The sequence below is a fragment of the Salmo salar genome, chromosome 28, assembly GCF_965601325.2.
Source record: "Salmo salar chromosome 28, fSalSal1, whole genome shotgun sequence".
Taxonomy (NCBI): Eukaryota; Metazoa; Chordata; class Actinopteri; order Salmoniformes; family Salmonidae; genus Salmo; species Salmo salar.
The window spans coordinates 4,996,230-5,020,755 of NC_138318.1; the positions used below are offsets into that span (position 1 = coordinate 4,996,230).

A 24,526-nucleotide genomic window follows, 5' to 3' on the forward strand; every position below is an offset into this window, starting at 1 on the left:
TCCAGTAAAGTCCCGTCTTTATTGATTATTGCTGGTATGTTTGTTTGAAACAGTATACTGGGTATGTATCACTAATACACAGAAACACGTGGTGCACACAAAAAGTATTGCTCTTTGAACCGCCATGCCCAAACCCCCAACATCAGTGGCCATGAGGTACAGAGAACAGGTGTTGCTATGTATTGAGCTGAGGAATGATGGCCTAGTAGTTAATGGTTAATGCCTGGCTCTGGTGAAAATTTATCAGCATTGGCATTTTGGAAAAACAGGACACAGAGAAGAAAAGCTGGACCGAATCTTTCTCGGAAGAACAATCAAACTCAAAATGATAAAAACCTCTGTCTGATGTTACTCATTAGATAATCTCGGCAAACTTGTTCACAATATCTAGTAAATACAAATACAAAAATTGTCCAAACACTTTAACTTCTTAAAATCAACCAGGTTACCTGGAATATTACAAACTTTTCAGATGCATGATCATATTCACCACCTGTGTATAACCATATCCATCTATAAGTCTTGAATGCATAGGATTCCATCAAAAGCTACACTGCAGCATCTACAGAGATAGGCAACTGGTGGCCCGCGGGATGCATACGGCCCGTGGACCCCTTTTGTAGGCCCGTGGACCAATTTAAAATTATGGGGGGGGACTCAGTCAGGGTCTCAACTGAGAGTTAGAATAATACAATACACAAGGTACAATTTTGGAATTTAGTTGTGCATCAGCAGTCACTTAATTAGCTCATGTCATTGGTAAATTAGTCTAACTATCTGAACTTGTAGTAAGCAATTACCGACCGGGGAGAGGCCCATTGATCATAAGTCATCATATTAAAAACTGCAAACCTTTGCCTCCACCCTATGCCAAAATGTTTAGAATTTCTTGAAATGAGCTCGACAACTGCAAAATCTTCTCTCCGCCACAGTGTGGATGTGTGGGTACGCAGACCTATGAGCCACTGCAGCCCCTCATAATGACTCCAGACCCCCATCAAAGTTGCACATCCCTGACATGCAGTGCCTTCAGAAAGTATTCACACCCCTTGACTTTTTCCCAAAACATTTTGTCAAAGACTGAATTTAAAATGGATTAAACTGAGATTTTTGGTCACTGGCCTACACACAATACCACATGGTCTTGAGTCAACCCCTTTGTTATGGCAAGCCTAACTATACATTGGCAAACATTTCAAAAAATATGTTTTCACTTTGTCATTATGGGGTATTGTGTGAGATAAAAATAATTACATGTAATCCATTTTCAATTTAGGCTATAACACAACAATATGTGGAAAAGATCAAGGGGTATGAATACTGCCTGTAGGCATTGTACATCTACCTCTGTACTAAATGTGGTGCTGTTATCTCAAAACAGTCCTTCTGCGTTGTAAAACAATTTTACAATATGTTGCCATTTTGTAAAATGACTGACATGGCCCCATGGAGCCCCCCAGGGGCCAAATCTGTGGGGTTTCCATTTCTTAATAATCCTTTAGGGGTACATCAATGTTCCTATGTAGCATATTTGGTGCTGTTATCTCAAAACAGTCATTCCAAATTGTTAAACAGTGTTACATTATGTTGGCATTTTGTAAAATGTCTGCTGTGGCCCCAAGGGCCAAATCTGTGGGGGCTCCATATATACTGTAAATATCTTCAGGGTATATACATCTACCTCTGTAACACATTTGGTGCAGTTATATCAAAACACTACTTCTGAATTGTAAAATGTTGTGTTACTTTCAGTGGCCATTTTGTAAGATGGCTGCAATGGCCTGATATGTAAATAATTTCCGGATACATAAATCTACCTCTGCAAAATGTGGTGCTTTTATCATAAAGTGAACGGTTGTTATGAAAATTTCAGCTTAGCCGCCCCACTACCTGGGAAGATCCAGGAGAGTCCTCCAGGAACCAGAGCTGTGGGAATGAAGAGAGCAGCAGCACTCTTACTAAATGACAACACATAAAACATTGCCTGGTCTCTAGAAGAGAACGTCATGCCATCCAGAATCTGTAGCAACAATAAAGAAACAGTGATACATCCCACCCTGAATGGGATGCTGCTGTTCTTGTTCTCAGTGTAGAGTGGTGAGTGCAGGCCCAGACCCAGGCCAAACAGGGTGCCCATATTGCGCAGGAGGCTGGCGAAGGGAGTGGAGTCCATGTGGACCCACTCAGCTCTCACACACCACTTCTGGGCTTTCTCCAGGGTCCACAGCAGGTCCACGCCTAGAGCTTTCAGCAGCTCGTAGAAGCCCACAGCAAAGGAGAGCAGAAAGAGGGTGGTGTAGAAGTACTTCTTCAGACTGGCTCCATAGATCCACTGCACTCTGGAGAAGGACTCAGCCACCATGATACCTGCCATGGATATAAACAAGAACATTTTAGAACAGAATCAAAACCCGATACCCCTCTTACACTGTAAAGAACAATCTAGTTGTTTTACGGTAACTTACTGGCAGCCAGTTACTGTAAAATACAAGTTTTTGTATTTTACCATAAATTCGAAAGAAACTTTGGTTTAATAGCACATTGCTGTAAAGTTTTAGCAAAATATTTACTGTAAAAGGTACAGTATGTTACTGTAAATTCAAAAGAAACTTGGGTTTAACAGTACATTACTGTGAAGTTTACTGTCTGTCAGTAAGTTACTGTAAAAACAACAGGATTATTTTACATTATACTTGCTGATCCAAACTGAGCCAATCCGAGCTGTACTGTGCTGGCCTGGTTGCGCATTCACCACAGTTCTTGGAAAGGACGACAACGTGAAAGGAAAATAACCAAGCCAGCACAGTACGGTTCAGGTCAGCACAACCTGCTAGGGGTACAAGCTGCATCTTGAAATCTCGGTCAAGCCCTGGTTCTCTGACCTGTGATGACCCCACTGATGACCTGGTGCGGGAAGTGGGCAGCCATGTAGACTCTGGACATGCACACCAGCAGCTCTACTGTACACAGCAGCATCCAGAGCCCCACCTGCAAGAACCTGGGGAAGAACAAGACACTAAGGCCTTGCTTCAAAACAACAATAGATCCTACCCCCAACCAAGTTTTTGTTTACAGATTTGTCCTTCAAAAAATATTTTTGAGGTCCAGAAAAAGGGCAGTTAATTGAAAATATACATACTTTCTATCTACAGGAGTTTCAGATGTTCAAGAAGAGCCTTAGTGGTTTTTAAAACCAAAATAATAATTTCCCTCGCGGGACGCATAACATCGGCTGGCTGGCCGTAGTTTTCCCACCCATGCCCTAACCCCTTGGCACTTTGTGTGGATCTGAAAGCATTGAATTGGGTATAAGCAGTAACAACACCATTGACTTAACTTCTCTTTGACCCACCTGTACAGGAGAGGGGGGAACCGTCTTTCTGCCGCCACTGAGAAGACAGCTGTTATCATCACGTACCACACCCCAGACGAGCCCATGGCATGACCCGAAGGGCTTCCTATGACAAACAGCACACTTTGGCTTCATGGGCCATTTCGGATATAAGAGTAGGCTAAAGCACACACATATCTGTCTACCAGGGATATAATGAATATCCTGGCAAAGTCCCTTTGTTCAGAAGCTATCGTCTGCATTATTTTCCCATAATCACATTCCACCTCTTTCCCATCCCTGTTTTGTTGTAAGTCGCTCTGGATAAGAGCGTCTGCTAAATGACTTAAATGTAAATGTTGTCTTATTTAGACAGTGGACACACACCCTGAAGATGTAATTAGATAAACAAAAATTATACACTACACTACCAACTGAATTCCTTTCCAGGTAAGATTATTCTCTATGTATTTACCCTGCGGAATGGGAATCTATAAGTGCAAAGGTTGTTATGGCCCTACAGTAGTCATTTATGACATACAGGCCAAGCAAATAATGCCTTGTAAGATTTTGCAGACGAGTAGGTAAACCACCACTTCCCTCCGAATTATTGGCCAACGTGCAATCATTGGAAAACAAACTGGACGATCTACGATTGAGACCATCCTATCAACGGGACATTAAAAACTGTAATATCTTATGTTTCACAGAGACGTGGCTGAACGACGACACGGATAATATAGAGCTGGCTGGCTTCTCCGTGCATCGGTAGGACAGAGCAGCTACATCTGATAAGACGAGGTGCAGGGGTGTGAGTCTATATGTCAATAACTGCTGGTGCGCGATGTCTAATACTGAAGAAGTCTCGAGGTATTGATCGCCGGAGGTAGAAACCTCATGATAAGCTGTAGACCACACTATCTACCAAGAGAGTTTTCATCTATATTATTCATAGCCGTCTATTTACCACCACAAACCGTTGCTGGCACTAAGACCGCACTCAACGAGCTGTATAATGCCATAAGCAACCAAGAAAATGCTCATCCAGAAGCGGCGCTCCTAGTGGCCGGGGACTTTAATGCAGGGAAACGTAAATCCGTTTGACCTAATATCTACCAGCATGTGCAACCAGAGGATAAATACCTCTAGACCACCTTTACTCCACACACAGAGACCCATACAAAGCTTGCCCTCGCCCTCCATTTGGCAAATCTGACCATAATTCTATCCTCCTGATTCCTGCTTACAAGCAAAAACTAAAGCAGGAAGTACCAGAGACTCGCTCAATACGTCAGTGGTCAGATGACGCAGATACTACGCTACAGCACTGTTTTGCTAGCACAGACTGGAATATGTTCTGGGATTTATCCAATGGCATTGAGGAGTATACCACCTTAGTCACCGGCTTCATCAATAAGTGCACCGACGACGTCATCCCACAGTGACCGTACGTACATATCCCAACCAGAAGCCATGGATTACAGGCAACATCCGCACCGAGCTGCTGCTTTCAAAGAGCGGGAGACTAATCCAGACGCTTATAAGACATCCCGCTATGCCCTCAGACGAACCATCAAACTGACAAAGCTCCAATACAGGACTAAGATTGAATCCTACTACACCGGCTCTGATGCTCGTCGGATGTGGCAGGGCTTGAAAAATATTACGGACTGCAAAGGGAAACCCAGCCCCGAGGGGCTCACATTAACACCATCATGCCGGAAACCCTAGACCCACTCCAATTCGCATACCGCCCCGACAGATCGACAAATTATGCAATCTCAATCACACTCCACACTGCCCTTTCCCACCTGGACAAAAGGAACACCTATGTGAGAATGCTGTTCATTGACTACAGCTCAGCGTTCAACACCATAGTGCCCACAAAGCTCATCACTAAGCGAAGGACCGGGGGACTAAGCACCTCCATCTGCAACTGGATCCTGGACTTCCTGACGGGCCTCCCCCAGGTGGTAAGAGTAGGCAACAACACATCTGACACGCTGATTCTCAACACTGGGGCCCCTCAGGGATGCGTGCTTAGTCCCCTCCTGTACTCCCTGTTCACCCACAACTCCATGGCCAAACACAACTCCAACACCATCATTAAGTTTGCTGACTACACAACAGTGTTGGGCTTGATCACCAACAATGATGAGACAGCCTAAAGGGAGGAGGTCAGAGACCTGGAAGTGTGGTGCCAGGACAACAACCTCTCCCTCAATGTGAGCAAGAAATGAACTGATCGTGGACTATAGGAAAAGGCGGGCCGAACAGGCCTTCATTAACATCGATGAGGCTGAAGTGGAGCGGGTCAAGAGTTTCAAGTTCCTTGGTGTCCACATCACCAACGAACTATCATGGTCCAAACACACCAAGACAAAACTACAGGACTGTTTTGCTATCACAGACTAGAACATGTTCCGGGATTCTTCCGATGGCATTGAGGAGTACACCACATCAGTCACTGGCTTTATCAATAAGTGCATCGAGGACGTCGTCCCCACAGAGACTGTACGTACATACCCCAACCAGAAGCCATGGATTACAGGCAACATTCACACTGAGCTAAAGGGTAGAGCTGCCGCTTTCACGGTGCAGGACTCTAACCCGGTAGCTTACAAGAAATCTTGCTATGCCCTGCGACGAACCATCAAACAGGCATTGCGTCAATACAGGGCTAAGATTGAATCATACTACACCGGCTCCGACGCTCGTCTTATATGGCAGGGCTTGCAAACTATTACAGACTACAAAGGGAAGCACAGCCACGAGCTGCCCAGTGACATGAGGGTACCAGATGAGCTAAATCAGTTCTATGCTCGCTTCGAGGCAAGCAACACTGAGGCATGCATGAGAGCATCAGCTGTTCCAGACGACTGTGTGATCACGCTCTCTGTAGCCGACGTGAGTAAGACCTTTAAGCAGGTCAACATACACAAGGCTGCGGGGCCAGACGGATTACCAGGACGTGTACTCCGGGCATGTGCTGACCAACTGGCAGGTGTCTTCACTGACATTTTCAACATGTCCCTGATTAAGTCTGTAATACCAACACGTTTCAAGCAGACCACCATAGTCCCTGTGTCCAAGAATGCAAAGGCAACCTGCCTAAATGACTTCAGACCCGTAGCACTCACGTCTGTAGCCATGAAGTGCTTTGAAAGGTTGGTAATGGCTCACATCAACACCATTATCACAGAAACCCTAGACCCACTCCAATTTGCATACCGCCCAAACAGATCCACAGATGATGCAATCTCTATTGCACTCCACACTGCCCTTTCCCACCTGGACAAAAGGAACACCTATGTGAGAATGCTATTCATTGACTACAGCTCAGCGTTCAACACCATAGCACCCTCGAAAATCATCACTTAGCTGAGGTTCCTTGGATTAAACACCTCCCTCTGCAACTTAACACCTCCCTCTGCGACAAAGCCTATTCCCCCTCAGGAAACTAAAAAGATTTGGCATGGGTCCTGAGATCCTCAAAAGGTTCTACAGCTGCAACATCGAGAGCATCCTGACTGGTTGCATCACTGCCTGGTACGGCAACTGCTTGGCCTCTGACCGCAAGGCACTACAGAGAGGGGTGCGTACGGCCCAGTACATCACTGGGGGTAAGCTGCCTGCCATCCAGGACCTCTACACCAGGCGGTGTCCGAGGAAGGCCCAGAAAATTGTCAAAGACCCCAGCCACCCCAGTCATGGACTGTTCTCTCTATTACCGCATGGCAAGCGGTACCGGAGTGCCAAGTCTAGGACAAAAAGGCTTCTCAACAGTTTTTACCCCCAAGCCATAAGACTCCTGAGCAGGTAATCAAATGGCTACCCGGACTATTTGCATTGTGTGGCCCCCCACCCCAACCCCTCCTTTTACGCTGCTTCTACTCTCTGTTTATCATATATGCATAGTCACTTTAACTATACATTCATGTACATACTACCTCAATTGGGCCGACCAACCAGTGCTCCCGCACATTGGCTAACCGGGCTATCTGCATTGTGTCCCACCCCCCAACCCCTCTTTTACACTACTGCTACTCTCTGTTCATCATATCTGCATAGTCACTTTAAACATATCTACATGTACATACTACCTCAATCAGCCTGACTAACCGGTGTCTGTATGTAGCCTCGCTACTGTATATAGCCTGTCTTTTTACTGTTGTTTTATTTCTTTACTTACCTATTGTTCACCTAACACCTTTTTTGCACTATTGGTTAGAGCCTGTAAGTAAGCATTTCACTGTAAGGTCTACACCTGTTGTATTCAGCGCACGTGACAAATAAACTTTGATTTGATTTGATTTGAGTTGTGAAGAGAGCAGCGAAACACCTTTTCCCCTTCAGGAGACTGAAAAGATTCGACATTGGTCCCCAGATCCTCAAAAAGTACTACAGCTGCACCATCGAGAGCATCCTGACCGGTCATCACCGCCTGGTATGGCAATTGCTCGGCGTCTGACCATAAGGATAGTGCGTACGCCCCCCCCCCCCCCCCTCGCATTGTTGATTAAGGGTTTGTAGGTAAGCATTTCACGGCAAGGTCTACACCTGTTGTATTTGGCACATGTTACAAATAACATTTGATTTGAATAACGCTTCCACTTGCCAAGACTGCTAATATCTTGAGGTGTATTGAGTGATAATCAGTGCTAGACTCTGGCACACATCTATCTATGGCATTGCCTACCTGGTCCAGTTTCACAGGTGATGGGGAATTGTTTTAAGGCAGGGGCTGGATCTGTCCCATAGAAGCGGGTATCATGGACCCACCAATAGGGTCTCTCTCCAAATAGAACCCTGACATGGAGAGAGAACATCATTCAACTCTTTGAAAGTCCTGACTTTGTAATATATAATGACAATTTCAAATGTAAATTATGTTTAAGTCAGCGTAAGTTTTTGTTTATGTGTACTAAATCGCAATGTGTACCAAAATCCATGGAAAACAAATGACAGAAAACCAATTTAATCCGTTCCTTACCACTTCATGACCAGGTTGAGCCAGTCCCCGATGACAGCCACCCAGATGAGCTTTACACCCACGTCCCTACGCAGATAGAACCAGACTGGGAAGAAACAAAAGAAGGTGGTATGCAGGTCAGCCACTGTAGAGGCTAGGCTAAACCAGCCCTCATAATGCCCATACTGGGTCTGCAGATGGACAGCCACCTCCACCCCCCAGCTGTGGAAAAGATCCATGACTGTGGTGTGGATCCAGATCAGTCCCCAGGGAAGGTACACCAAAGCTGGGCGAGGATTGGAGAATGGTCAGGAGCAGTCCTCTTGAGCTCCAGGACTGTCATGCAGTCTGTTGTTCCCACTGGACTTTATTCAAGGTTAGGGCATTTGTTTGCTTCCAGGAGGTTGTTGCAGACACACTCCCTAACCTTTAGCCTACACATGGGCAGACTTGGTGATTTGGAGGCCAGTCTGAGGCCCCCGGCCTAAGCGATATTTGGTTAACCCCACCCCACCTTGTGGGCAAAACATTTGAATGGCGGTGGAGATAAAAAATATATATAATTTTAAAGTACATTTCCAGCAATTCTACACATTTTGCTATGAGTAAAGAAAATGTTGCAGTTTTAAAGCTAATTTCCGGAAATTCGACACATTTTGCCTTGACTAATGCCATGTTCATACTATATCTGGTTGCCTAATGGTAAGTCCGCCACTGAGCCTACACCCCTCTATGGAGCTCCTGCTCCAAAAAGCGGTAAACAGAGGTGGTCTGCTCTGGAGTGATACGCTAGCCCCTGAAACAGGATGACTGTGCAATGGTGAGTGAACGTTTTTCCACTTCAGGACTATACGTCTCTTGGTGAGGATTGTAGCAAGGACACTTTAAGCAGTCCAATGAAAATTGATTGGCCTATTTATGTCTTACTACTTCAACCACATCCATCATCAACATGTGAAACGAATGGAACTAAATCCATTGAAAATTCACTATTGACTTTGTGACCTGCTATAATGATAACAGTTCATTGGCTATTTCCTTCCGAGATAAAACCCTGGCTTGGGGGTTGCCTTATTGGACTTATTTACAGTACAGTGAGTACCATATCTAGGACCTAGTGTTATTGGTAAGTTATCTTCTCAGCATCTCCTGAGTAAGTCCCAAACAATTTAATGATTGATTCCTTTATGTAACCGACCAGGGGGGCTAGCTGCAGGATTCTGGCCAGACTCTAATGTATTATATAACTGAAATGTATTATATAACTGACAGATTATGGTCTGCAAGTTGTCGAAGGATGAGCATATTTAGCGTATTGTCCATATATATATATATATATATATATATATATATATATATATATATATATATATATATATATATATATATATATATATATATATATATATATTTGCCTTTTTCTAATTAAAATGTTTTTTTATTTCTTATTTTTTAAATGTGTTGTTTAAAACTGTCCAAAAAGTGGGCTTAGTGAAGTCTGTGCATTTGTGTGACTCTTTTAGTCCCTATCTTATCCATTTCATGGTCTTACAAGGACATCCTACTGTATTACAGATAAAGCAGACTGAAGTGTAGTAAAACATTGGGTTTTCATTTCAATAGAGAAAAGTAAATGCAATGCCGTTGTCCACGCATCCCCTTGCTTGGCTTGTTTTGCCACAAATTGTATTGTGTAGACTATTTGTTGGGTTTTAATTTGAATTCCACCGGTCAATCATAAATTAAGTATTTTTGGCTCCATTACAGGGTGAGAGACACAGAGACACTGATTGACTATTGTTTTTACCTGTCCTTTGTACTTATTTATATGGTCTATATCCTTAGTACAACCCTCCCAAACACCCCTGCCCCGCTGTGTTTTATTACACGTGCAAGGTCCAAAGATCAGGCTTACATGCCTTTGGGTGGTGGGTCCCTCTAGTATATAAACAACAGACAGACTCATACATACAGTGCTCTCATACCCCACCACATCTCACATTGACTTCCTAGACTGACAATTCACTAAGGACAGTTCGAAAATGGAGGCAGTCATGGATGCCATGCAGGGCCACGGGGTGAGCACCACTAATTACCTCCAGACCAACTATAAGGACGCCCAGGGTTTGTTCCTGTGGGTGTCCTGGGCTGCTGACCTCAGGAACACCTTCTTCATCTTCTTTCCTCTCTGGTTCCACCTGCGGGAGTCAGTGGGCATCAAGCTCATCTGGGTGGCAGTGATCGGAGACTGGCTCAACCTGGTCTTCAAGTGGTGAGTCGTACTGTTTATGAATGTGTTATGTATGGTTTATGTATGCGTTATGAAGTCATTATATAGGTACCCTTCAAATAAACGGTTACTGGGATACCAATTCAGAACTTGATCAAATGTGTCCCTTCGGCTACATCTGGCACATTGACATGTTGATAAATGTGCACAGTCCCTGTCAATTTAATTAAAATAAAATGCAACAGACTGAAATTCCCCACATTCATCATTATTCTAAGTGGCTTGTGCTTTCCTTCCTAAGGATTCTGTTTGGCGAGAGGCCGTATTGGTGGGTCCATGAAACACCTTACTACAGCAATACCACTGCACCTCACATTGAACAGTACCCCATGACCTGTGAAACTGGCCCAGGTAAGAAGCATCACTTTACTTCCATATACTTTTACCGTAGTGCCTTATGACATGAAATATACACTCCCCTACCTATTTATTTGGAAAGTGAAGCTACAACTTTTCATTTGGCTTTATACTCCAGCATTTTGGATTTGAGATCAGATTTTTCATATGGGGTGACAGTACAGTGTCATCTTTTATTTGAGGGTATTTTCATACATATCTGTTTTACCATTTAGAAATGAAAGCACTTTATGTATCTAGTCCCCCCATTTGAAAGTGTCATGAGTATTTGGACAAATTCACTGTGAGAGTATTTTCATACATAGCTGTTTTAGCATTTAGAAATGAAAACACTTTATTGAAAGCACTTCACAAAAAATGTTATGCAAAATGACACAATACATTATTTACCATTAATTTCTATTGGGCACAACGTAATCCGAAAATCAACCAAACAAACTGCAAATGCATCCAACAAGTATGTAATCAAAAGTTTTGTATTTGGCCCCGTACTTCTAGCTCGCAATGACTACATCAAGCTTGTGACTCTGCAATTTCTTGGGATGCATTTGCAGTTTTTGGTTGTGTTTTAGATTATGTTGTACCCAATAGAAATGAATGGTAAATAATGTATTGCGTCATTTTGGAGTCACTCAACAAAAACACTTTCATTTCTAAACGGTAAAACAAATATGTATGAAAATACCTTCAAATAAAAGTTCACATTCTGTGCTGTTGCCTCATATGAGGCAACATTTGCCTCAAAACATTTGATCTAAAATCCAAAATGCTGGAGTATAGAGCCAAATTAAACGTTTTCGCTTCACTGTCGAAATTAATGTTTATGGGAGTGTATATGCTCTGATTCAGTGAAAATAGCCAACGTTTTATAAGTAATGATGTTGATAATATTCATGGTTTACGATATTGTACAGTATTGTGTTGGATTTTCATTTTACTTGAATAAAGTGCTATGACCACTGGCTGAAGTATGCCTTTCTGTCTGCGTACCTGGTAGGCAGTCCCTCTGGCCACGCTATGGGAGCTGCAAGCGTCTACTACACACTGGTTACCTCCATCCTAGCCATCATTCTGACCAAGAATAAGACGAGATCTTCCTCCAAGGGCCTGTAAGTTCCAGAAAATTCAACCCCTCCTCTTGTCCTCAATGATCTTGTTCTTGTTTGCCATTTTTGGTTCAGTGCTTGTCAGTTTCTCCTACCTGTCTATGCAGCACTGTAGTTGATGATTCACCCTGAAAACTAACTTCAGTTAGTCGAAGGGAAGGGGATGTGCAAAAGATTCAGTCGATTAAAAGGATTACGTGTAGCAGTAGAAGCCTATTCACCTGTAGTGCGGCTATGGAACCCTGACCTGTTCACCGGACGTGCTTGTTGCACCCTCGACAACTACTATGATTATTATTATTTGACCATGCTGGTCATTTATGAACATTTTAACATCTTGACCATGTTCTGTTATAATATCCACCCTGCACAGCCAGAAGAGGACTGGCCACCCCTCATAGCCTGGTTCCTCTCTAGGTTTCTTCCTAGGTTTTTGGCCTTTCTAGGGAGTTTTTCCTAGGGAGTTTTTCCTAGTCACCGTGCTTCTTTCACATGCATTGCTTGCTGTTTGGGGTTTTAGGCTGGGTTTCTGTACAGCACTTTGAGATATCAGCTGATGTACGAAGGGCTATATAAATACATTTGATTTGAATTTGATTTGAAACACAAATTCCCCTGCTGTGAACAATATTTATTTGCACATTTACTGGTATTCAAGGTTTCTTATACAGTCTCTTAGCAGCCAGACAGATTTCAAAATGCCTAAAGATGCATTTGCTGATGGTTCCTCTCTCTCTCCCCTTGTCTGGGCAGGTATCTACGGGGCACTCTGTGGGCGTTCTTCTGGGCGGTCCAGGTCTGTGTCTGTCTCTCCAGAGTCTTCATTGCTGCCCACTTCCCCCACCAAGTCATCTGTGGCGTAATCACAGGTCAGTATGAAGCCCTTATACCAGCCCTTATAACAACCCTCACAAATATGGCACAAAATGTGCAGATTGTTCAACTACATGATGCTAATATTACGTTTTCTATTTGATTTCCAGGTATGGTTGTGGCCGAGGCCTTCAACAGAACCCAGTGGATCTACGGAGCCAGTCTGAAGAAGTACTTCTACACCACCCTCTTTCTGCTCTCCATCGCTGTGGGCTTCTACGTGCTGCTGAAGGCTCTAGGCGTGGACCTGCTGTGGACCCTGGAGAAAGCCCAGAAGTGGTGTGTGAGAGCTGAGTGGGTCCACATGGACTCCACTCCATTCGCCAGCCTCCTGCGTAACATGGGCACCCTGTTTGGCCTGGGCCTGGGCCTGCACTCGCCCCTCTACACCGAGAGCAAGAAGAACAGCAGCACCACCCTCTTTAGGACGGGATGTATCGTCACCTCGCTGCTCCTGCTGCACCTCTTTGACTCCTTCAAGCCCCCCACGCACACCGCCGCCCTTTTCTACCTGCTGTCTTTCTGTAAGAGCGCCACTGTCCCCCTGGCCACCGTCAGCATCATCCCCTACTGCGTGTCTGGAGCTCTGAGCAGCGTACAGAGCAAGAAGCATTTGTGAGGTCTTTGGCGGCCGACATGCACATAGACTCATGTATTCGGATATGACTCCAGAATTGAACCGTGCTGTAATCCTTAATCATTCCATGCATTGACTTTCTTCCCAAACTGCCCAAGCGATCAACAAGCCATTGTGGTCTTTGTCTACACTACTTTCATCCAGTCACTCACTGTAATGGTCTTATTTCCTTATCTACACACAGTGTGAACACTAAAATGAAAGGATTATCCAGTGAATTACTCAGTGGCACCTTAGACACTGTGGTTTGATTGTATCAAAACTGATAATGTATAAGTAGTTCAGTGCGAACTCAGGAGTCCAGCAAGTTAATGTTCCCGTTTAGAAACGAGATAAAGCCGAATCAAATCCAGGAGAAAATTAGCCCAAAAGCTCTCTCAGGGACTTTACAGTGCGTTCTAAGAATATGTTATATATGAATACCTTTGTTAATATTTGTTTTGTAACTGTATTTTTCCTGTTTAATATATTTTTAGAAATTCTGTCAGATATTTATAATACAAATCTATAAAATATATCACTGACTATGTGCTAACACTACTATGCATATATTTAGGGATTGGTTCAGACACATGATTCTACATTCAATTTAAATGTTTCCTATCATTAATGACACGTTACTGATAAACTATCAGCAAGTCCACAACACTTTAAAACTGCAGCAGTGGTAAAACTAAAATCATCACACTATCAGTGACATGCGTCTACAAAACAAGTACACACAAAAAAAAAAAAACTATTTGTACAGTACATATAAACAGAGCCAAACCAGTGGTCATCAACCCGATATGGAGCCCTGGCCTTTGGCCTCATGCTCACTGATAATCACGGATGACATAGGTCCACACGTCACACAGCCGTCACTCCCTGCAAGTACTTAGAACTGACAGCCTTGGCTGAACCATCAATATTTGACTGCCGGGTTTTTAATCGATAGAGTCTGGCCTGCTTTTTGTTATGCATTTGGTTATGTATTTGCTAGCCTCAAAGCAGACACAATAAAAATGAATGTCCAAACTTATTTTATTTAATACACTGGCTCGCAGTTGGCATTTCAATTCATCCCAAAGGTGTTCGATGGGGTTGATGTCAGGGCTCTGTGCAGGCCAGTCAAGTTCTTCCACACCAATCCCGACAAACCATTTCTGTAAGGACCTCGCTTTGTGCACGGGGGAATTGTCATGCTGAATTAAGAAATGGCCTTTCCCAAACTGTTGCCACAACGTTGGAAGCACAGAATAGCATAGAATGTAATTGTATGCTGTGGCATTAAGATTTCCCTTCACTGTAACTAAAGGGCCTAACCTGAACCATTATTCATCCTCCACCAAACTTTACAGTTGGCACTATGCATTGGGGAAAGTAGGGTTCTGCTGGCATCCGCCAAACCCAGATTTGTCCGTCAGACTGCCAGAGAACGCATTTCCAATGCTCCAGAATCCAATGGAGGCGAGCTTTACACCACTCCCGCCGATGCTTGGCATTGCTTCACAATAACAGCACTTACAGTTGACCGGGGCAGCTCTAGGAGGGCAGAAATTTGACAAACTGACTTGTTGGAATGGTGGCATGCTATGACGGTGCCACGTTGAAAGTCACTGAGCTCTTTAGTATGGTTACATAAGACCGAGGGTTACTTAAGGCAAAAACAAAAGTAGGGTGGTTGGTTGGGGTGGATGAGTAGCCGTATAGCGCGAACGTCTAGCAACCTAAATACTGAGTTTGAATCTCATCATTGACAACTTTAGCATTGACTACTTTTTAGCTACTTTGCAACTACTTAGCATGTTAGCTAACCCTTCCCCTGGACCTAACCTTAATATTAACCCATTTACCATCCCCTAACCCTAACCTCAACCCTTTAACCTAACTCCTAAACTTAACCCTAACCTTGACCCCTAACCCTAACCCCATAGCCTAACAAACGTTAACCAGCTAGCTATGTTAGCCACCTAGCTAGAATTTGTAAGATATCATACATTTGGCAAATTTGTAACATAAAGTACTTTTGGCAAATTCGTAAAATATTGTAAGTTTTGCAAATTCTTAACATATAATGCAAATTGTCATCGGTGACGTGTCAATAACAAATGAATACATACCATACGAAATGTAACATATCATACTTTGCCATTGAAGCGTCCGTTCTTCACAGCCCCTTTGCCTTGGAGCATCTCCAGCATTCTGCAATACAGACAGATACAGTACCAAGTTGTTACAAATTTCAGATAAAGTATTTGTTTGAGTTTGAAATCTGTTTTGAAATACTGACAAGCAATTCTTCCATAGTCTATTTTTTGGCTTGGTGACTAATTCACTGCAAGAACCCACTTTACATATGTCAAAACTCAAAACATCCAAGCTCCTGAACAGGGGCCAGTCATAGATTTCCCAATGCAGAGCCCTTTCAGTTCTTACCGTGGTCTCAGTTCAGACACTTTCCCACAGGAACAGCCCTGGTCCCTTCTCCTCTCCAACAGTCAGGAACACTATCGTCTCCTATAAGACAAATAAACAGGAGGGTTTATTAGGTATTCATAATACAACAGAACAACTCAATTTTCAATGTAATCAGTCATGGTACAGTTAAGCAGTAAGGCCCGAGGGGAGTGGTATATGGCCAATATACTATGACTAAAGGCTGTTCTTATGCATGATGCAACGCGGCGTGTCTGGACACGGCCCTTAGCCGTGGTATATTGGCCATATCACAAACCCCCAAGGGGCCTTATTGCTATTATAAATTGATTACCAATGTAATTAGAGCAGTAAAAATAAATGTTTTGTCATACCCGTGGTATACGGTCTGATATACCACAGCATTCAGCCAATCAGCATTCAGGGCTCGAACCACCCAGTTTTTAATGCTACTAATACCTTAGATGCATTTCAGTAAAGACGATTTCATTGGCTATGATGCTCATGACCTTGTTGTCACCTTCTTTCCTAAATTGGGAGAAAATGGAACATTATCTTTACTATTTTAATAAACTGATATGTTTTTAATGACAGATTAACAACCCAGTCATATCATCTGTCCATCTGAAAATAGGAGTACGTGTGGAGAGACCCTCATTTGTGTAAGGTGAAGAGGTTGACTCTCTCTGGGTTGCTTTTGAAGTTCTGGGCTATTAGCACGGCCATGTCTCTCAGTAGGCCCAAGTTACTCTGTCAAATGAAAACAGTTTGGTCAATGATTCATTTGAAGGCAGAACAAGGGAACTTCAGAGTAACAGGAAGTTTTCAGTAGCTTACCTTCTGTAGCTCTTTCAGTCTTATGGACCTTGTCCAATGCATCCACATGATCATCTGGTCCTGTTCTGTCAAACACAGTCAAATCAAATGTTTGAGACTTTATTTCTTAACACATGTATAGTATTTAAAAATCACTATCATTTATATACATAATTTATAGCTTATTAGTTTATGCAATGCTACTCTCACTTTTGACCGATTGAATCACCGCATCAGATTCAATCTGTCAAAAGTGAGAGAAGCATTGCTATCAGATATCAAGGTAAGACCCAGATGCAGACCGTGTCAAAGTAACAAGGTTTATTACAGCAACAGGGGCAAATGTATAGGACGGCAGGCAGGCAGGCTCAGGGTCAGGTCAGGCAGAGGTCGGTAATCCAGAGGTGGGGGAAAGGTACAGGACGGCAGGCAGGCTCAGGGTCAGGGGCAGGCAGAGTGGTCAGGCGGGCGGGCTCAGGGTCAGGACAGGCAAGGGTCAAAAACCAGGAGGACGAGAAAAGAGAGACTGGGGAAAAGCAGGAGTTGACATAAAAATGCTGGTTGACTTGGCAAACAAGACGAACCAGCAACAGACAAACAGAGAACACAGGTATAAATACACAGGGGATAATGGGGAAGATGGATGACACCTGGAGGGGGGTGGAGACAATCACAAAGACAGGTGAAACAGACCAGGGTGTAACAATTGCATCCATAAAGCCACATAAAAACATAAGAGGTGAGCTATATGGTATCGCATATTAAATCCATCAGCAAAGTAGGAGAGGAGGTGGTGTAGTTATGACATAAACATATCATACTGTACATAGAAAAAGTTTAAGACAAAGTTTACAGTGTTTAGTTTGAGGGTGACTGAGGCTGGACACGTGAGTCCCACAGCACATTAGCATCAACGCCCTCGATGTTGATGATCCGGATAGGCCCTGCTGCATTGTCCAGGAGACCACGACTCCTCACTATTGCAACAACACATCATCAGTAGGGTAAAACTAACCTGTCTCACGACGGTCTAACATGACGAGTTTAAAATGTACAGTATTCCCTGTACACAGATCATGGGTTAATACATCACAAGGCAAGTGACATGAGATATGGAGAAATAGTGCGGCAGAGTAGTGACTTGTATTAAACTGATAATCTTTTCTCTGGTGCATGTTTGAGTGTTTACTCTATATGCATGATGCCCACTTTTTCCAATGCAGGGTCGTCTAAGCAGAGGACCTGAATAGTGATGGGGACATGAGCACGAATCTTCTCGCTGACGGCTGCCACCAGGGCCTCCATCTGAGGCCAGCTTCATGTGGTGTCCAGCTCTATGGTGCTGCGCTGATGCCCTATCTCCCTGTAACATGCCAATGGAAGAGAAAGATCGATGCAGAAATGGTCACTTAATTTAATGGTCAACCAATGCATTACTTTAGTGTACAAGTGCAAAATCAAATCAAATAAAATCAAATGTATTTATATAGCCCTTCATACATCAGCTGATATCTCAAAGTGCTGTACAGAAACCCAGCCTAAAACCCCAAACAGCAAGCAATGCAGGTGTAGAAGCACGGTGGCTAGGAAAAGCTCCCTAGAAAGGCCAAAACCTAGGAAGAAACCTAGAGAGGAACCAGGCTATGAGGGGTGGCCAGTCCTCTTCTGGCTGTGCCGGGTGGAGATTATAACAGAACATGGCCAAGATGTTCAAATGTTCATAAATGACCAGCATGGTCAAATAATAATAATCACAGTAGTTGTCGAGGGTGGACCAAGTCAGCACCTCAAGAGTAAATGTCAGTTGGCTTTTCATAGCCGATCATTGAGAGTATCTCTACTGCTCCTGCTGTCTCTAGAGAGTTGAAAACAGCAGGTCTGGGACAGGTAGCACGTCCGGTGAACAGGTCAGGGTTCCATAGCCGCAGGCAGAACAGTTGAAACTGGACCAGCAGCATGGCCAGGGGGACTGGGGACAGCAAGGAGTCATCATGCCAGGTAGTCCTGAGGCATGGTCCTAGGGCTCAGGTCCTCCGAGAGAGAGAAAGAGAGAAAGAGAGAAAGAGAGAATTAGAGAGAGCATACTTAAATTCACACAGGACACCGGATAAGACAGGAGAAATACTCCAGATATAACAGACTGACCCTAGCCCCCCGACACATAAACTACTGCAGCATAAATACTGGAGGCTGAGACAGGAGGGGTCAGGAGACACTGTGGCCCCATCCGATGATACCCCCAGACAGGGCCAAACAGGCAGGATATAACCCCACCCACTTTGCCAAAGCACAGCCCCCACACCACTAGAGGGATATCTTCAATCACCAACTTACCATCCTGAGACAAGGCCGAGTATAGCCCACAAAGATCTCCGCCACGGCACAACCCAAGGGGGGCGCCAACCCAGACAGGAAGACCATGTCAGTGACTCAACCCACTCAAGCGAAGCACCCCTCCTAGGGACGGCATGGAAGAGCACCAGTAAGCCAGTGACTCAGCCCCTGTAATAGGGTTAGAGGCAGAGAATCCCAGTGGAGAGAGGGGAACCAGTCAAGGCAGAGACAGCAAGGGTTGCTCCAGAGCCTTTCCGTTCACCTTCACACTCCTGGGCCAGACTACACTCAATCATAGGACCTACTGAAGAGATGAGTCTTCTGTAAAGCTTAAAGGTTGAGACCGATTCTGCGTCTCTCACATGGGTAGGCAGACCATTCCATAAAAATGGAGCTCTATAGGAGAAAGCCCTGCCTCCAGCTGTTTGCTTAGAAATTCTAGGGACAACTAGGTATGTACGGCAGGACCAAATCGGAAAAATAGGTAGGAGCAAGCCCATGTAATGCTTTGTAGGTTAGTAGTAAACCTTGAAATCAGCCCTTGCCTTAACAGGAAGCCAGTGTAGGGAGGCTAGTACTGGAGTAATATGATCAAATATTTTGGTTCTAGTCAGGATTCTAGCAGCCGTATTTAGCACTAACTGAAGTTTATTTAGTGCTTTATCCATGTAGCCAGAAAGTAGAGCATTACAGTAGTCCAACCTAGAAGTAACAAAAGCATGGATTCATTTTTCTGCATCATTTTTGGACAGAAAGTTTCTGATTTTTGCAATGTTACGTAGATGGAAAAAAGCTGTCCGTGAAACAGTCTTGATATGTTCTTCAAAAGAGAGATCAGGGTCCAGAGTAACGCCGAGGTCCTTCACAGTTTTATTTGAGACGACTGTACAACCATCAACATTAATTGTCAGATTCAACAGAAGATCTCTTTGTTTCTTGGGACTTAGAACAAGCATCTCTGTTTTGTCCGAGTTTAAAAGTAGAACGTTTGCAGCCATCCACTTCCTTATGTCTGAAACACAGGCTTCAAGCGAGGGCAATTTTGGGGCTTCACCATGTTTCATTGAAATGTACAGCTGTGTGTCATCCGCATAGCAGTGAAATTTAACATAATGTTTTCGAATGACATCCCCAAGAAGTAAAATATATAGTGAAAGCAATAGTGGTCCTAAAACGGAACCTTGAAGAACACCGAAATGTACAGTTGATTTGTCAGAGGACAAACCATTCACAGGGACAAACTGATATCTTTCCGACAGATAAGATCTAAACCAGGCCAGAACTTGTCCGTGTAGACCAATTTGGGTTTCCAATCTCTCCAAAAGAATGTGGTGATCGATGGTATCAAAAGCAGCACTAAGATCTAGGAGCACGAGAACAGATGCAGAGCCTCGGTCTGATGCCATTAAAAGGTCATTTACCACCTTCACAAGTGCAGTCTCAGTGCTATGATGGGGTCTAAAACCAGAATGAAGCGTTTCGTATACATTGTTTGTCTTCAGGAAGGCAGTGAGTTGCTGCGCACCAGCTTTTTCTAAAATTTTTGAGAGGAATGTAAGATTCGATATAGGCCGATAGGTTTTTATATTTTCTGGGTCAAGATTTGGCTTTTTCAAGAGAAGCTTTATTACTGCCACTTTTAGTGAGTTTGGTACACATCCGGTGGATAGAGAGCCGTTTATTATGTTCAACATAGGAGGGCCAAGCACAGGAAGCAGCTCTTTCAGTAGTTTAGTTGGAATAGGGTCCAGTATGCAGCTTGAAGGTTTAGAGGCCATGATTATTTTCATCATTGTGTCAAGAGATATAGTACTAAAACACTTTAGTGTCTCCCTTGATCCTAGGTCCTGGCAGAGTTGTGCAGACTCAGGACAACGGAGCTTTGGAGGAATATGCAGATTTAAAGAGGAGTCCGTAATTTGCTTTCTAATGATCATGATCTTTTCCTCAAAGAAGTTCATGAATTTATTACTGCTGAAGTGAAAGCCATCCTCTCTTGGGGAATGCTGCTTTTTAGTTAGCTTTGCGACAGTATCAAAAATAAATTTCGGATTGTTCTTATTTTCCTCAATTAAGTTGGAAAAATAGGATGATCAAGCAGCAGTGAGGGCTCTTCGATACTGCACGGTACTGTCTTTCCAAGCTAGTCGGAAGACTTCCAGTTTGGTGTTGCGCCATTTCCATTCCAATTTTCTGGAAGCTTGCTTCAGAGCTCATTTATTTTCTCTATACCAGGGAGCTAGTTTCTTATGACAAATGTTTTTAGTTTTTAGGGGTGCAACTGCATCTAGGGTATTGCGCAAGGTTAAATTGAGTTCCTCAGTTAGGTGGTTAACTGATTTTTGTCCTCTGATGTCCTTGGGTAGGCAGAGGGAGTCTGGAAGGGCATCAAGGAATCTTTGGGTTGTCTGAGAATCTGGTCTGAGCAGATTATTTGTTGCGATTGCAAACGTAATAAAATGGTGGTCCGATAGTCCAGGATTATTAAGATCCACAACATTTATTCCATGGGACAAAACTAGATCCAGAGTATGACTGTGGCAGTGAGTAGGTCCAGAGACTTGTTGGACAAAACCCACTGAGTCGATGATGGCTCCGAAAGCCTTTTGGAGTGGGTCTGTGGACTTTTCCATGTGAATATTAAAGTCACCAAAAATTAGAATATTATCTGCTATGACTACAATGTCCGATAGGAATTCAGGGAACTCAGTGAGGAACGCTGCATAGGGCCCAGGAGGCCTGTAAACAGTAGCTATAAAAAGTGAGTGAGTAGGCTGCATAGATTTCATGACTAGAAGCTCAAAAGACGAAAACGGTTTTTTTTTTTTTTGGATAAATTGAAATTTGCTATCGTAAATATTAGCAACACCTCCGCCTTTGCGGGATGCACGGGGGATATGGTGACTAGTGTAACCAGGAGGTGAGGCCTCCTGGCCGGTAGTAGTTGCAGGCACTGAAATCAATGTGCTTTCAATGTGCTTTCTGCATGCTTATGAGAATGTGGTCTTGTATCCAAACATGGAATCTGCAATAGCTGTGATTAGATGTTGCCCTAAGGACCAAGTAAAAATAAGTCAGTATTTATGCAACTGTACCTTCAAGTACACTTAAAATAGTTGCACCTGAATGCACCGTTTAATCATATTGTATAAATAGCCAAATGCAGGGGCGCAACTTTGGTTTTAGAAGTGGGGGATATAATTCTTATAAAAAAAAATGGTCAGATAAACACTCCAAACAGCCTACCCTACTGCTCGGAGGCGTCCGCATGGCCCTTAAGCACACAGTTTCCTTGTTTTGTATCACATTCCAATGATAAAACTGGGGGTGACAAAAATGCAATTTCAGAATGTGGGGGCCGACATGTGGGGAATGGGGGGGTACCCCCCGTCCCCAGTGAAAGTTGCGCCCCTGCCTACAAGTAATGGTTTCTGAGAAGCTGAATTGCATGGTTTTGCACTGCACATAAGGTAAGCCTGTCCCTGCTCATACCTAAGTGTTGCTGCATGTGGTCAAACCTCTGCTCCCAGTCCACCTTCAGTTGCACCTCCTGGCCCACCTCTAGGGCTGAACCCACAAAGTGCAAAGCCTCAGCCCCCTGCCATGTCACCTGCAGCACCGGCACATCCCCAATCAGCCCGTGGTCATCTGGCTGGAGATGGAAGGTACTAGGTGTTTGCATGCGTCCTACCACTTACAGCCCACCTCAACAATGGTCCCATCCTTATCTCACCAGAAAGAGAGGGGTAGTTCAGTGACTTCAAAGATGATAGAGTTGATGCATTCTGGCCTTCCTGTATTTACCTGACCACCTCCCTCAGGAAACAATATGGTGTGTTGGAGCTTGACATTGAAACCTTAAACTGTTTCTTTCTTCCCATTGATTTCTTCTTTCAGTTCACCAGGTGAGCAGGCCACCACTGAGGTGACAAACTGCAGAGAGAAAGACAATTTGCCAACATCAACATTGTGATGACGGTCAGTTGAAAACACCTAATTTATGCCAAGGACTCTCGCCTTTGTAAACATTTAGCCCGAACAGTGGTAGCCACAGAACCGACAATAGGTTCAGATTCCTCAGCGGCCGGTAGTAGCTACAGATGTAGGATTTTAATTTGATCACTCTGTGACAGGATAACTTTACTGCAATGAAGGAAATGTAAAACTTGTAGTGTATTTGAGGTCTAAAAAGGTTTCTGAAGCTTGTAATTTCCACTTAGAAATTTCGGACTTGATTTTCCTTACAGAAAATGTGTCAACACTTACAAAAATGTCCATTAATTATAATTCACATATTAATGAACATTTCTTGTTGCTGCAGGATTACTTTCCTGCTGTAGAAAACTGTCTCAAATGAAGATCCTACATCTGTTTCATACATCAAAAAGACAGCTATGAATGAACCACTGCCCACTTGTGGCTGTTCGGCTACTAAACATTACCAGGACAAGGCTACATTAAATTTCATGAAGCAGAAAAACAGAGCAAATCTAACTGCGATTAGGCTACTGCATGCATAAATTTGTCAGTGAAAAAGCTGACACATTATTAATTTCATTGCCAATGTGCAGTCACTACTCACAAAATGTCATTGGATGAGCACGTGCATTGGGACGTTCAATAAAACTAGACCCATGTCCGTTAGGTCTGGCTAACTAGATTGATTTATTGTGTGGCTAACGTGCTTTTTGATTGACATTTCATCATGGCATTGGAAGACTAGACATTGTGTAAGAAACGTCTCACTCTGCCTTTCAACAACTAGCTAGCTAACTAAAGTAGGCTACACACAAAAAGAGGACAAGTTACTGTAAGAACGTTAGCTAGCTAGCTAGCTCATGCTAACTGTAGGCTAATGTTGGTTTGCTACTTTTCAGCTAGCAAGCTCCTGACCATGCCATCTAAGTCTTAAAAAAACACAAGGTAAATAAATATTACGTTACTCTCTCTCAAACCTCTTACATGTAAAAGTCATTTTGACACTGAAACGCCATATTTAAAGCTGCAATATGTAACTTTTTGGGCGACCCGACTAAATTGACATAGAAGTGTCAGTTATAGATCTGCCATTCTCATTGAAAGCAAGTCTAAGAAGTGGTAGATCTGTGCTATGTGCACTATTTCTATGCTTCCTGTGCTTAAGTAGAATTTTTGCATTTTTACTTTCAGTTTAATACACAAGCTTCAAACAGCTGAAAATACAATGTTTTTTGTTATGGAAAATATATTTCACCGCAATTTAGACGGTACAATGATTCTCTACACTATACTTGCTTGTTTTGACTCATAAACTGAAATTAGGCGAACTATTACAAATTTAGCAACCAGGAAATGGCGGAGCGATTTCTGCGTATTGCACCTTTTTAAAGAAATATAATGTCATAAATCCAAG

The 24,526-nt window shown here is 43.4% G+C and overlaps 2 protein-coding genes and 1 pseudogene across 3 annotated transcripts; 1 reads left to right on the forward strand and 2 right to left on the reverse strand.

Annotated features, from left to right (window-relative positions):
* Nucleotides 1-12,080, reverse strand: g6pc1a.1 (glucose-6-phosphatase catalytic subunit 1a, tandem duplicate 1). Of its 2 annotated transcripts, XM_045710168.2 has the most exons (6): nt 11,941-12,080; nt 8,325-8,409; nt 8,031-8,140; nt 3,353-3,458; nt 2,883-2,998; nt 1-2,367 (listed from the first exon to the last, which is right to left on the reverse strand). In XM_045710168.2, exons 2-6 carry the CDS (start codon nt 8,330-8,332, stop codon nt 1,859-1,861), a joined length of 849 nt encoding a protein of 282 aa, XP_045566124.1. In that variant the 5' UTR covers nt 8,333-8,409; nt 11,941-12,080; the 3' UTR covers nt 1-1,858. The 2 variants fall into 2 exon arrangements, with proteins under 2 accessions (XP_045566124.1, XP_014034577.1); XM_014179102.3 differs by lacking the exon at nt 11,941-12,080 and having other exon boundaries at nt 8,325-8,690.
* Nucleotides 10,266-16,577, forward strand: LOC106589305 (glucose-6-phosphatase catalytic subunit 1). Its single transcript, XM_014179101.3, has 5 exons — nt 10,266-10,575; nt 10,835-10,944; nt 11,948-12,059; nt 12,810-12,925; nt 13,040-16,577. The coding sequence occupies exons 1-5, from the start codon at nt 10,346-10,348 to the stop codon at nt 13,546-13,548; spliced, it is 1,077 nt and encodes a 358-aa protein (XP_014034576.1). The 5' UTR covers nt 10,266-10,345; the 3' UTR covers nt 13,549-16,577.
* On the reverse strand, nt 15,687-24,128 carry LOC106589312 (alanyl-tRNA editing protein Aarsd1-like; annotated as a pseudogene).
* Nucleotides 24,129-24,526: the final 398 nt, after the last annotated feature.

Bases quoted from the DNA above. Each gene is read 5' to 3' on its own strand.
- LOC106589305 (XM_014179101.3), top strand. From the start codon at position 10,346: ATGGAGGCAGTCATGGATGCCATGCAGGGCCACGGGGTGAGCACCACT. The intron at 10,576-10,834 runs GTGAGTCGTACT...TTCCTTCCTAAG, and splicing joins CTCAACCTGGTCTTCAAGTG to GATTCTGTTTGGCGAGAGGC. The intron at 12,926-13,039 runs GTCAGTATGAAG...TTTGATTTCCAG, and splicing joins CATCTGTGGCGTAATCACAG to GTATGGTTGTGGCCGAGGCC.
- g6pc1a.1 (XM_014179102.3), bottom strand. From the start codon at position 8,542: ATGGATCTTTTCCACAGCTGGGGGGTGGAGGTGGCTGTCCATCTGCAG. The intron at 3,459-8,030 runs GTAGGCAATGCC...TGTTTGTCATAG, and splicing joins CACCTGTGAAACTGGACCAG to GAAGCCCTTCGGGTCATGCC. The intron at 2,368-2,882 runs GTCAGAGAACCA...TATCCATGGCAG, and splicing joins CATCAGTGGGGTCATCACAG to GTATCATGGTGGCTGAGTCC.